We start from the raw sequence: 12,529 nt of genomic DNA, 5'->3' as shown, positions 1-12,529 counted from the left end.
CCGGTGCTAAATTAGAGCCAGCTTTGTGTTGTCGGTCACCACTCACTATGAACTGGGGTGAGACTGCCCAAAGTCATTTCATGCAAATCGCCATACAGCCGGGAAAGGAGACATTTATTCTATCAATTTTGATGCAGTAATATAACGGTAGGCTTAAGACCAGAAACTTCCAGTTTCCCAAACTTGATTGCCCTGTCAATCAATATTAGTGGATTTTTTCCCCAATAGGCAATTATGTGGAGCAGTCTACAATGGATTATTTATGGTATTGCCTGTAGATTAATTGGATAGTCCTTACCCATATGTTATCACTGACTCATGCCTTCATTTATAACTATTTAAAAAAAAATAATAAACTAGCATGTGTACTTTGCAAAACCTGCAAATCTCCATTTTATGGACAAACACATTACATTTTATAAAAGATGTGAAAAGGTTCATCAAGAAGTTTTATTTACTTATAGATGGTAAGTTTAAAAACATTAAGATCCATTATTAAGATCTTTTATAAAATGTAATATTTTTGTCTATAAAATGGAGATGTGCAGGTTTTACAAAGTGCACATACTAGTTTATTTATTTTTAAATACAAGCCATTTCTATCTCATCTTGATATTTAGGTGAAGGTTTTCTGCTTCTGCACTCACCAGCCTGAGATTTTCCTGTCCATTAAAATGAATGGGGGTAATCACAGGCTGACGAGCAGAAAAGTAGAAGATGGCCTTAAAGTTTAACTGTTTTAATATTAACAAAAACCTTACAATCTACATTTTAAGGTGAAAATCTTAATATAGATATACTTATGTATTTGATTTCTGATTTTGCACATTATATTAGATTTTTTTTTAAATCAGACATTCTCCACACTAGATACAAAGGTGAATCCAAATTCAATCTAGTTTTATGGGTATCTATAAAATGGCTGATGTGCCTGCATGGCATCTTTCATATGTGATGATTCAGAACTCTGCCAGCTGCTGTCTGGAAACGATCATTTTTTAAATGTTATATGAATAAGTGCACAAGGGACTTCACTTCCATGTGGAAAAAACAACAGGACTGGTGAATACATGCAAGACAAAAACAAAGGGAGGGGGAATAAGAAAAAAGGAACCATGCTTGGTTCACCTTTGTCCTGACTATACAACTCATCTGCCTGTTGAACTGTGGCACTGGGGAGTGTACTAGTGGCAGTCCATTGTGAACTGAATAAAGGATGCTCATAGTACTCCTCATCAGAATTGTAAGGCTCTTCGTCGTGAACAGAAACAGAAATGGAGGGGGCTAGGAGTTTGCGCTTCTCCTGAGTGGTGGCAGGCTGATAGCTTGAGCACCTTTGGAAAGGTTTTGCCTCAACCTCAATCCCTAAATCTACAAATAGACACAGGAAAAAGCTGCAGGGATAATTCGACAAACAGGCACAGGTCCACACAAATAAATCAGCTACTCAAGTGTAATGAAACCAGCCATGAAGCCCATACTTTAGTCCACATGAAATAAATATGCCAAGCACCCTCGGTGCTGCTGTCCCTACTAGATAGTTAACAATGTCAATTTTGCATTAAAAAAAAAATCAAGCTAACTGGTTATAAATAAACAGTGGCCTTAACAACGAAGCTTCAACAGTTTCTAAAGTCACTTGAACTACAAGCCTGTGTTACAGCCATTTCATACATAAAGAATAGTGAACATCTCAGTAAACTGCAATGTATTATTTTCCAATAGCACTGTTTATTTTGTAGCACAATTGTACGTTCTTATTGCATGTTTTACAGCAAAAACTGGTCACTAGAATGCGGGTTGTGATGAAACTTAAAAATTCCATGTGAATACTGACATTTTGATCTAAGGTTTAGATTGGAAGAACATGGATGCCTATGTTAAGGATCTACATGTGAAACATTAACTTGGCTGTTCTCTTCACAAATGCTGACTGACCTGCTGATTGTTTCCAGCCTTTTTCTGTTTTTGTTACAGAATTCAAACTCCTGTTTAATTGTATATCCGAAGTACAAATTGTCACAGAACTACTTTATAATTGCTGCCTTTCTGTTTTGAACAGTGAACAGATTTAACAGCATTGCAGACAAATCCAACCGAAAATCAGAAACAGATGGTCTGAAACGCTGCCCCCACAGTTTGACCTTTTTCATTAAAACCCATTTACTTTAATTGACTTTTTCTTCCAGTGAATTAAGTTAAGCAAGGTAATTGCTTAAAATGTAAAGGAAACAAAAGAAATCACCATTCTATCAGTATTTGAAATAACTTTCATAGTCTCCCTCCCCCCCAACGAAGAACAAAACCTGCAACTTGCACTACTCCCACTTAAACTAATTATATGTTCTCCATGATAGAATTTGGCTTAAGGTTAAACAAATCTCCAAATTATACTAAAGGAGCTACATTACTGAATATATTGAGTATTTTGCACGCACGTTTTATTGAAATGTTAATCTCACTGCAAAGAAAGGTTTTCAGATCATTAAAAAAAGTAGACTCCATTGGTCGGGACAGCTTTTAAATTAAGTGGTAGCACTGAATATCATCATTTTGACTTATAGACCCCAGGTACTGTCTTATTGTAAATATTCCATGGCCAGTTTCATCCACTGATGTAATTCAAACACCAACAATCTGTTCAATTTCACAAATCATCCAAACACGTCAATGAAAACAAGGAAGCATTAAACAATTCAGTATGGTTAAACAGGCACATACAAATTTTATTTTAAAATTGGATTAGAATTCCTTCTAATCAACAATTTATATGCATTCACACCTAAATACTGCAATATTTATGTATAGTCAAGCAGAATTATTAATTTCACCAGTGCCTAGAGGTATAACCATATTATTTTCTTACCTTTCTCTGCTGGTCCAAAGTATTCTGATGCTGGAGATGGTGGTGGGGAAGGTGGCAAGTTGGCTGAGTCCTCAACTGCATGTTTTAAAAAAGAACAAAATGAGATACAGCAATATTTATTAGGGACCCAACAATAATTTGAACTTCCCTAAATTTTTATCCACGTGACAGAAGTCTTCAAACACCAAGTGGGGTTTGCCAGAACCAGCATGAAGTGAGGTAGTTTGGAATCAATTATGGCCTCTATTTCGCTATTTGCAGGCAGGATGGGATTAAAATTGGTAAACCTTGCTATTCTGTTCATCGGTTAATAGGTTCACTACTATGATATTTAATTGTTTTCCAGCAACGTCTGAAATAGGGAATACCATGACAGCGAAAACAATACCAGGCCGATCAGCAAACAATTGGCTAGAAGGGGAGTGAAACAACATTCTGTCCGTGAACAAACACAGCAGGACATTCTATTGAAGACAGAGTTCAGGCACTTTCATCATGAAAAGAAATGAAGCAGGGCTATGCACAGATCAGAGTTATTCCTCCTACATCACTACACCGGCCTTCAATGGGGAAAATCAAAAGGTGATAATTACACCTCCCTGTCCTGGTTAATACAATGTGCAAAAAATATAATAAGGCAGTGCAAAATGGGCTCAACAGAGGCCAGTAAAGCCTGTTGTAAAATAGGGTGGTAACACAAATGCCCATTTAAAAAATTCAAATGTAAAGTCTATCCATTAATCCACATATTTTATGCCCAAATACACACACATATTTCATTTAATAACAATCCTTATATTTTGGTTAAAAAGAAAATAACAGAAGGATGTGATACCAGTAAAGGGGAGGTCTGGTTATCAAAATGGAGAACGGGGGAAGGGGAGGTAATGCTATATGACAGAAACATTGTCACTTCCCCCATTTGAGTTTACAATTACCTTAAAATTTAATTCAGGAAAGAACAAATCTAATTGTTATCCTCATCTTTTTTGCTGATATTTTCCTTTTCTTTTCTCCTGAAGTCATTGAATTCTCACTAGGTTACAGCACCACAAATGCTGGTTTCCTTCAGTATCTCAATTAAATGATCTTGTACGAGAGAACATTTCTTAATGGAAATTATCACTCCAGATTTATTTAGCATGCGCTTTGATATGAATAGGAGTCAAATTCATTATAAAAAAATCCATAAGCCCTAGGTGTAGCTTCATTCCCAATTCAACAATTGAGTTAAGGAATAAGCCACTAAAACTATGAACAATCTATTACATTACTCTTCACTAAGTACCAAATCATAAATGTTTAAACTGCCATCCCATTTGTAATTTGAACGTGCTGCCAACACAATTGTTAAAGTGGCAAGTTCACGCATTGTACTAGTGGCTTTGAGGGTGTTGAATGCTTCTATCACCACTTGACCTGGTGGTTTCTGGATGTACATCAGAAGGCACCATTAGCTGTTCCTTCACACTAATGATCGAAGCCCATTCTCCTAGCTCTATCTCTGTTTTCTCAACAAAACACACAATGCCCATTACTCAACAGCTTGCTTTACTATATTACCAATACTAGATCTTGTGTATAATCAGGGTAAGCATTGATAGCCAAAAGCAATCGAAATTTTCCTTGTCAAACAAAATATGGCCCCCAAATCAAGCACTAACACCACATTGCCCATTTTATAGTTTTTAGCAATTGATATACAGACCAGATTTTTAGGCACTGTTTTAAATTTGTAGGCCCTAGGTGTCCTTTGAGGAGCACACAATTATTGAAGGCACACAGGGCAATAATTAGCTAAAGAAATATGCAAAGTTCAATAGCAAATTTGATTGAAGAGCACAGAAAGAGGGGAAAATGGCTGTAGATTGCATGAGGAACATCAAACTGCATAGCTAATGTTATGTTTTTGTGTCTTTTCTGGTCTTCTATCCTACATTATTTCATCTCTTGTATCTTAGATCACTCTTATGAGTAAGTCCAATTTCTCATTTAAAGTGCCTATCCCTGCCTTGAGATCCAGGTAAGTTTTCAGAAGTGCACCTGGGAAACAAATGGAAATCCCAGTCTGGTAATTCTTTTTAAGCTACTGGACTTATTCCACAAGATCTCACTTTAGTCTTCAAAAGTAAAACAGCATCACATCAGATCTCATTTTAATTTTAAAATATTAAGCAAGTTTATTTTACTGATGATGAATAAGCACATAAGAATGTATAGTCAGACATACAATATAGTTATATATCTACATCCACCTAACTCAAGTGCACAAAATAATAAACAAAGAACACAATTTGAAGGATTAAGCTAATCCTTGGCAAATAGCTTTCTAAATACACGCAGTCTTTCCCCTTTCTTTCAGGAACATTAAACTGGCCTGTACTAACTGATTACTTCTCAGATTTCAAGTTGCTTTTTCTCAAACTCTTTATGTATTATGACTGGGATCAAAGGGGCAGCCACCAAACCAAAAACCAGACAAAAATACATCATTTTTGTTATGCCTACATAAAAAATCAAGAGATATTTAGAAGTATGCTAAAGACAAGCCTTTTAGAGGCCATATATTTTCAGATAATTATTTGTCCCCTAGCTTTCAATTTTGCACCTGCACTTTCAGTATCATTTTGCTAGCTGTGCCTGATACAATAAAGGTGCCTAGGATTTTTTTTTCTAAAAATTATACACGCAAGTGAGTGGTTCCATAACACTTCATTTTTGTTTCTCATGTGAAAACACCTCAAAGACTGAGCCATTAAAATTACATTTAGTTTTAGATTTAACCATTCCATAATCTCCGCATTAATAGATTGAATCGATGGAGTCCATCAGTCACTTGTTAAAGGTCACTTTGCTGGAACTGCATTTTTAGATAAAAAGAAAACCTTTTGATACTATCTTAAGAGCTACAATGTTTAATAACATAACAATGCAGATGTCCCCCTCACACCAAACTGGACAGCGTCAGATAAATAGATTAATCAGCTTAATACAATCGTCTTCATTTTTTGAATAAAAGCATTCTCCACACATTGTAGTGATTTGGCCCTGTTCCAGTTTGTTCCTGAGAGAAACATACTCGTTACACAAAAAATTCACCCCATCTGTACTGATGCTGATATATGATCTGCAGGTTGCTGCTCCTTATAAAGACTGTGCCTGCCTGTTAGCTTGTTTTGCAGCAACTAACTGGTTGATATTCCCCTAACCCTAGATGACCTAACATTCAGCAGAACCTGTGATAATGGATGAGTGGGGATTATAGAACGCTTTGGTTCGAAGAATAAAAACATTTCTAATTTCTTTTGCTTCTTCATCCCATATTCTCCCCACCATAGCAGCATACCAAACTTGGGAGGAGAGGCCATCAAATACATTACCTTATGCGGTTAACAAGTCCAATGAGTAACGTTTAGTGAAAATGTGCAAGTTATTCCATATGGTAACCTTGCAAATATTATCAAACTGATTGAAAAATATCCAAGTAGTAGCCATGAAACAGGTCAAATGACCTTTTACCTGCTCACAGGGCTCACTATCTATAACATGGTAACAATGTAAAATGCTATTCTGTATAGTCACTTGTTTACTTTGTTTTCTATGGTACTATTGCAAATTGTGAATCTGCTCTATTATGTTTAACATTAAATTACAGAGCTCTGTGAGCATTCATACAATGAAATTGATACTGCAATTCTGACTTATTGGGCAGCTGATAAAATAATGGAACAATTTCTTGTCTCAAAGAAAAATCAGATGGACAACATAATGGTGGTCTGTTACTGAAACGAGCAGGGGAGGACTTGCTCATGACCCCTCTGCCTTGAGGCAGTCTGTCTACTCACTAGTATTTGAGCAAGGAAGCATTATGCTGAGTTCAACAGCTGGTGGGAACAGACAAGAGCTGCCCTCTTTATTTCCTCTTGTTGGAAGGCATGCTGAAAAAGATACTCTAAGCAGAACTTACTTTAAAACTCAACAATCTAACTAAGGGAGAAAGCCTATATTACCGATATCTTGCAGCCAGGTCCAAGAATTTAAGTGAATGATGCTAGGAGCAACAAACTGAATATTGCCTTTGAATGAGATGGGAACAGCAGGTTGTGTATTGGCTCTGGTATGGATGGCAATCATGATTTTATTTTTTGCATGCTGAAAACATGCTCCCCAGGAACCAATAGGAAGAGGACCTGTCATCGAAGTGATGTGGAAAATAGGGAACGATGAAAAATCAAGGGTGCCAGTTTCTAGTTTGTAAACATTAAGATTGGAGCATCCAAGCATCATTCTTCATTTGTCTCTGTTAATTTTACATATTTGTTTCAGATCTGTCACACTCTTCATGTGGGCTGTGGATTCAGGCATGTTCGACAAATACATCAACTGACTCAGTATCAATATGTGGGCAACTATGCGCTGTAGATGTTTTCGCGCACCCACCCCCCAACTGTAATTAAGTTGAACTGTTCCAAACTTATTTTGTGCAGGATCTATATGGCTATCAGAGTAAGTTCTCATCAATCTGGACCAAATCAAACCAAAAGTAAAAAGATAGCATCATAACCCAATCCCTCTGGATAATAATAAATAAAAACAGAAAACACTGGAAATACTCAGCAGGTCAGGCAGCAACTGTGGAGAAAGAAATAGAGTTAACATTTCAGGTCGATGACCCTTTGTCAGAACTAGAAGAAGTTGAAAATTAAACAGATTTAAGCAAGTACAGAGCCAAGCAAAGGAGGGGAGGAAAGGAAAGAACAAAAGGGAAGGTCTCTGATAGGGTGGAGGGCAGGAGCGATTAAACAACAAAAGGGATGATGGTGCAAGGCAAGGAGGGTGGTAATGGGACAAGTCAAGCGAGTTTTAATAGAAACCCGATCAAACACGAGAAGGGAAACAGAAAGCAATGAAGGAGAACAAGGTAATAGATAATAGATATTCTGCACATTGGGGAAATGCATTTCAGTTTTAAAGTGCAGGAGGTGGCTTCAAATGGCATTCCCAACAAGTCAACATCTCTGTGTACCATTGTAAACAATACCATCATGTACATGGCTTCTTTACCTGCGGAAGGCTGCTTTGGCTGCTCCCTCGGTACAGTATCTTTTACTTGTTCTCCTTTGAGTACTGCCACTGCCTCAGCTGTGACCTCCTGTACAATCCTGGCAGAGATCTCTTCTGCTGAACAGATATGAGGAAGGTCAGTCAGTTTCTGAATGTGATCAAATTTGCTTTTGACAAAAAAAATGAATAAATGAATAAATAAAGGAAAGTAACATAGACAAGTCAAAGAGAATGCATTGTGATCAACAGAGAAAGAGGTTTTATGTCTTGTTATACTCCAAGTTTAATGTTTGAAACTTAAATGTCCTATTGTATAGACAGTGATATGGTTTGAGGAAAAAAATATTATTCCACTTATTTTAGTGAATCAGCTGCTCTCCCATTTAGTAGTGTGGAGTACAGTTGTGATGTTTAGCTGCTAAGATGGAGCTGTATTTAACCTATCCTTCCCTTTAAGGTTACTGTTCAAGTATTCACTGTGTGGAAAAGGGGTAAATAGGCATATCTTGGTCAATTAGAGGATAACTGTTGCTTGTAAATCTCCAGCTCCTGTCCTTGGGAAGAAGCCAGGCTACCAACACTAGAACAAATTTCTTTTTTTGTATTTTTGACACTTTAGCATATGTCATATGTCATGTGACATATAATCAATTATAATATAGTTTCTCTCACAGCATAATTCACAGACAATTAAACATTGTGTTTCTCTTTTAATTTCAAACTCCGTTCCCTAGCCATCAACTCCATCCCTCTCCCTGGCAACTGTCTGAGGCTGAACCAGGCCATTTACAACCTTGGCATCCTATTTGACCCTGAGGTGAGCTTCCGACCACATATCTTCTCCATCACCAAGACCGCCTACTTCCACCTCCATAATATCGTCTGTCTCCAACCCTGCCTTAGCTCATCTGCTGCTGAAACCCTCATCCATGCCTTTGTTACCTCTAGACCTGACTATTCCAATGCTGTCCTGGCCAGCCTTCCATCTTCAACCCTTCATAAACTTGAGCCCATTCAAAACTCTGCTGCCCGTATCCTAACTCGCACCAAATCCCATTCACCCATCACCCCTGTGCTCACTGACCTACATTGGTTCCCGGTCCAGGAACGCCTCAATTTTAAAATTCTCATGCTTGTTTTTAAATCCCTCCATGGCCTCACCCCTCCCAATCTCTGTAATCTCCTCCAGCCCGACAACCCTCCAATTCTTGCCTCTTGCGCATCCCCTATTTTAATCGTTCCACCACTGGCGGCCATGCCTTCAGCTGCTTAGGTCCTAAGCGCTGGAATTCCCTCCCTGAGACTTAAAAAAGCACATGTTAACTAGGGTTAATAATGCAAAAGAAAATCAAGTCAAACATAAAATATAGAGGGTAAGTTAAAACGATTCGAAAAACTAAGGGTCTGAAAAAAGACTGGGGGAATAGAAATGAAAATAGTTAAGAATTTTATAAACATATTAAAAAGTAAAATAGTTAAAAAGGATAGGGCAGATTAAAGAAGAAGGAAAATCTTATGGATGATGAAGGAATGACAAATACTAAATGAGTACTTTGCCTCAGTTTTCACAGAAAAGTGTGGTTGTAGGAATAAAAGGGTACAAGAGGAGGTGGAGGAGGAGGTGAAGCAATTAGATAAATTTTTATAAAATAGCCCTGCCTGACCTCAGCCTATTCCTGTTCAAATCATGGGCAGGATTTTGCTGTAACAGTGAAGCTAACAGCGCTCACCGTTACCGCAAACCGTAAATGCCAGCGACCGCACATGCGCAGTTAAACTCAGAAATCGGGAAGTTGCTGTTCGAGATGCAATGCTCGAAATGTAATTTCTAAAAACTTTTTCTTTCAGTCTCTTTTATCTCTGTCTCTTAATTCAATCCTTTTTACTTTCTTTTTTCGCTTTCTGTACCTGATTTAACATTGAATTCACTATTCTAACTTACGCTTCCTGGTTCTGACTCGCACTGTTATTAACGATTCTTCAATCTGATTGGTCTTGGAAATACATATTTGCTTGCCCTGTTCATAAAGGTCCCAGATGCACTGCAAAGGGCACCATGTTGTTTGTGTGTCCCGTTAACAGTAACTTGCCGTGCAAAAGCTCATAGAAATTCTATGGGCAAGTGCAAGTCTAACGAACAGCTGGCACTATTCGTTCGCTGCTCACAGCGAAATCCGGCCCCTTGTACCAAGAAGAATGTCTGAGTTTCCAGATAGCTGTGGAAGTTTCAGACAAATTCAAAAGTAATGTCAGCCATGAGCACAAGAATTAAGTAAGATCTTTCATAATTTCACATAGGAATTTGGTGCAAATTTGCATGGGCCAGAAATTTCTGGGATTAAAATGATGCATTAACTGCACTTGCCATTATTAAGCTGTAAAAAAAAATCCAGCAATTTGCAGCATAAAAGAAATACGTTAGGAGTTCCAATTCTCTGCAAACTGCTGGATGATTTGCATCGCTCCGCCGTTAGCCTCGCCAAAGCCAATAAATTACTTTCTCATCGTGAGGCTCCTCATTGAAGTTAGTGCCAATCATGAAATTGCTAGATTTATAATGTTAATATGAATCATTCCTGCCCCAGCCATTTAGGCCTGGTAATTAATGTTGCAGAGTGCCCTGTTAATGATGTGATTTATGGTCCCGACATGACATTCAACCTCAGAGGCCCAGAAAGGGAACAATGAAGCTGTGGAGTCTCAGTCCAACCGATAGTGAATTGTTCTTAGATTTTTAAAAACATTTTATCTGTCTTGGCAGCATTTCTGGGCCGGTCTTGCCATTCAGACTCCTGTTCATGTCGAAAGGCAATAATTTTCAGGATGCAAAATTGTTTTGACACTGAGAAATGCAAAATGAGAGATTTTTTTCAGACAATAACATTTTGGGATACAGTATATGAGCAATTTAAGACATGACACAGCAAGTGTAGCATGCTTGGGAGGAAAAAGATGACTTTAGACCTATGGTTACCAAAGCTCCCCACCGCTGGGGTTTTCCTCAAGTCATTTCTGGGTCTGTTGTAGACTAATTGATGGGGATTGATTGCTATGATTAGTCAACAACTCCATTATCATTGTATCATGTGACTACCAAGATGGTAGAAGGTGAACTAGATGGACCTTGGTCTTTTTTTCATCTAGCAATTCCTATGTTCCAAGTGCTAGATTAAACTGTAATGTGGAGATGCCGGTGATGGACTGGGGTGGACAAATGTAAGGAGTCGCACAACACCTGGTTATAGTCCAACAGCTTTATTTGAAATCACAAGCTTTCGGAGCTTTGCTCCTTCGTCAGGTGAAGTGAAGAGATGCATATAGGCACAGCATATATAGTCAGAGAACAATGCCTGATGATTACAGATAATCTTTCTAACTGCCCTTTATCACACCTCGGCAGAGAGATAATCACAGCAATCAAAGGAGGGAATGGTGTTCAAACAGGTTAGTCAGGGAAACATTACATCCAAGAATACTGAGGTGGGGTCACAAGGGGTCAAATGTAGCAGATGCTGGGGTTTGTATTAAAAATAGATAACTTTTTTTTGCTGGAAATCGCAGCAGGTCCGGCCGCATCTGTGTATGGAGAACAAGCCAACTTCGACTTGAGTCTGGATGCCTCTACGTCAGGTGGGGTTACATGTAGCGTGACATGAACCCAAGATCCCGGTTCAGGCCATCCTCAAGGGTGCAGAACTTGGCTATCAATTTCTGCTCGACGATTTTGCGTTGTTGTGTGTCTCGAAGGCCGCCTTGGAGAACGCTTACCCGAAGATCGGAGGCTGAATGTCCTTGACTGCTGAAGTGTTCCCCGACTGGGAGGGAACCCTCCTGCCTGGCGATTGTTGTGGCAGTGTCCGTTCATCCGTTGTCGCAGTGTCTGCATGGTCTCGCCGATGTACCATGCTCCGGGGCATCCTTTCCTGCGACGTATGAGGTAGACAACGTTGGCCGAGTCACAGGAGTATGAGCCATGTACCTGGTGGGTGGTGTCCTTTCGTGTGATGGTGGTATCTGTGTCGATGATCTGGCATGTCTTGCAGAGGTTGCCGTGGCAGGGTTGTGTGGTGTCGTGGTCGCTGTTCTCCTGAAAGCTGGTTAATTTGCTGCGAACGATGGTCTATTTGAGGTTAGGTGGCTGTTTGAAGGCGAATAGTGGAGGCGTGGGGATGGCCTTAGCGAGGTGTTCGTCGTCATCGATGACATGTTGAAGGCTGCGGAGAATATGGCGTAGTTTCTCCGCTCCGGGGAAGTACTGGACGACGAAGGGTACTCTGTTGGTTGTGTCCCGTGTTTGTCTTCTGAGGAGGTCTATGCGACTTGTCGATCGACGAGTCGAGCGATATATCCCGTTCTTACGAGGGGGTCTTTCAGCGTCTGTAGGTGTCCATCGCGTTCCTCCTCGTCTGAGCAGATCCTGTGTATTCGTAGGGCCTGTCCATAGGGGATGGCCTCTTTGACGTGGTTAGAGTGGAACATCGTGAGGTTGTCCGTGGGCTTGCGGTAGAGTGAAGTGCTGAGGTGCCCGTCTTTGATGGAGATTCGTGTGTCCAAGAATGAAACCGATTCTGAGGAGTAGTCCATGGTGAGTTTGATGGT

General features: G+C 39.3%; 1 protein-coding gene across 12 annotated transcripts in view; it reads right to left on the bottom strand.

Annotated features, from left to right (window-relative positions):
• The window catches only part of LOC137323874 (microtubule-associated protein 2-like), a 329,190-nt gene that overhangs the window by 57,338 nt on the left and 259,323 nt on the right, over positions 1–12,529 (bottom strand). For 10 of the 12 annotated variants that reach the window (XR_010963461.1, XM_067987893.1, XM_067987900.1 and 7 more), the window contains 3 exons: positions 7,931–8,044; positions 2,867–2,941; positions 1,129–1,371 (listed from right to left, as the gene is read on the bottom strand). Coding sequence is in view for 11 of the 12 variants with exons in the window: in XM_067987893.1 (XP_067843994.1) it covers positions 1,129–1,371; positions 2,867–2,941; positions 7,931–8,044 (432 nt within the window). In the remaining variant the exon portion in view is untranslated. Of the gene's footprint in view, positions 1–1,128; positions 1,372–2,866; positions 2,942–7,930; positions 8,048–12,529 lie in introns of all 12 variants that reach the window. The other 2 variants (XM_067987897.1, XM_067987902.1) reach the window with 2 other exon arrangements.

The sequence above is a fragment of the Heptranchias perlo genome, chromosome 7, assembly GCF_035084215.1.
Source record: "Heptranchias perlo isolate sHepPer1 chromosome 7, sHepPer1.hap1, whole genome shotgun sequence".
Lineage (NCBI taxonomy): Eukaryota > Metazoa > Chordata > Chondrichthyes > Hexanchiformes > Hexanchidae > Heptranchias > Heptranchias perlo.
Note: the sequence above shows the minus strand (reverse complement) of the source record. Positions and strands in the feature narration are given on the sequence as shown.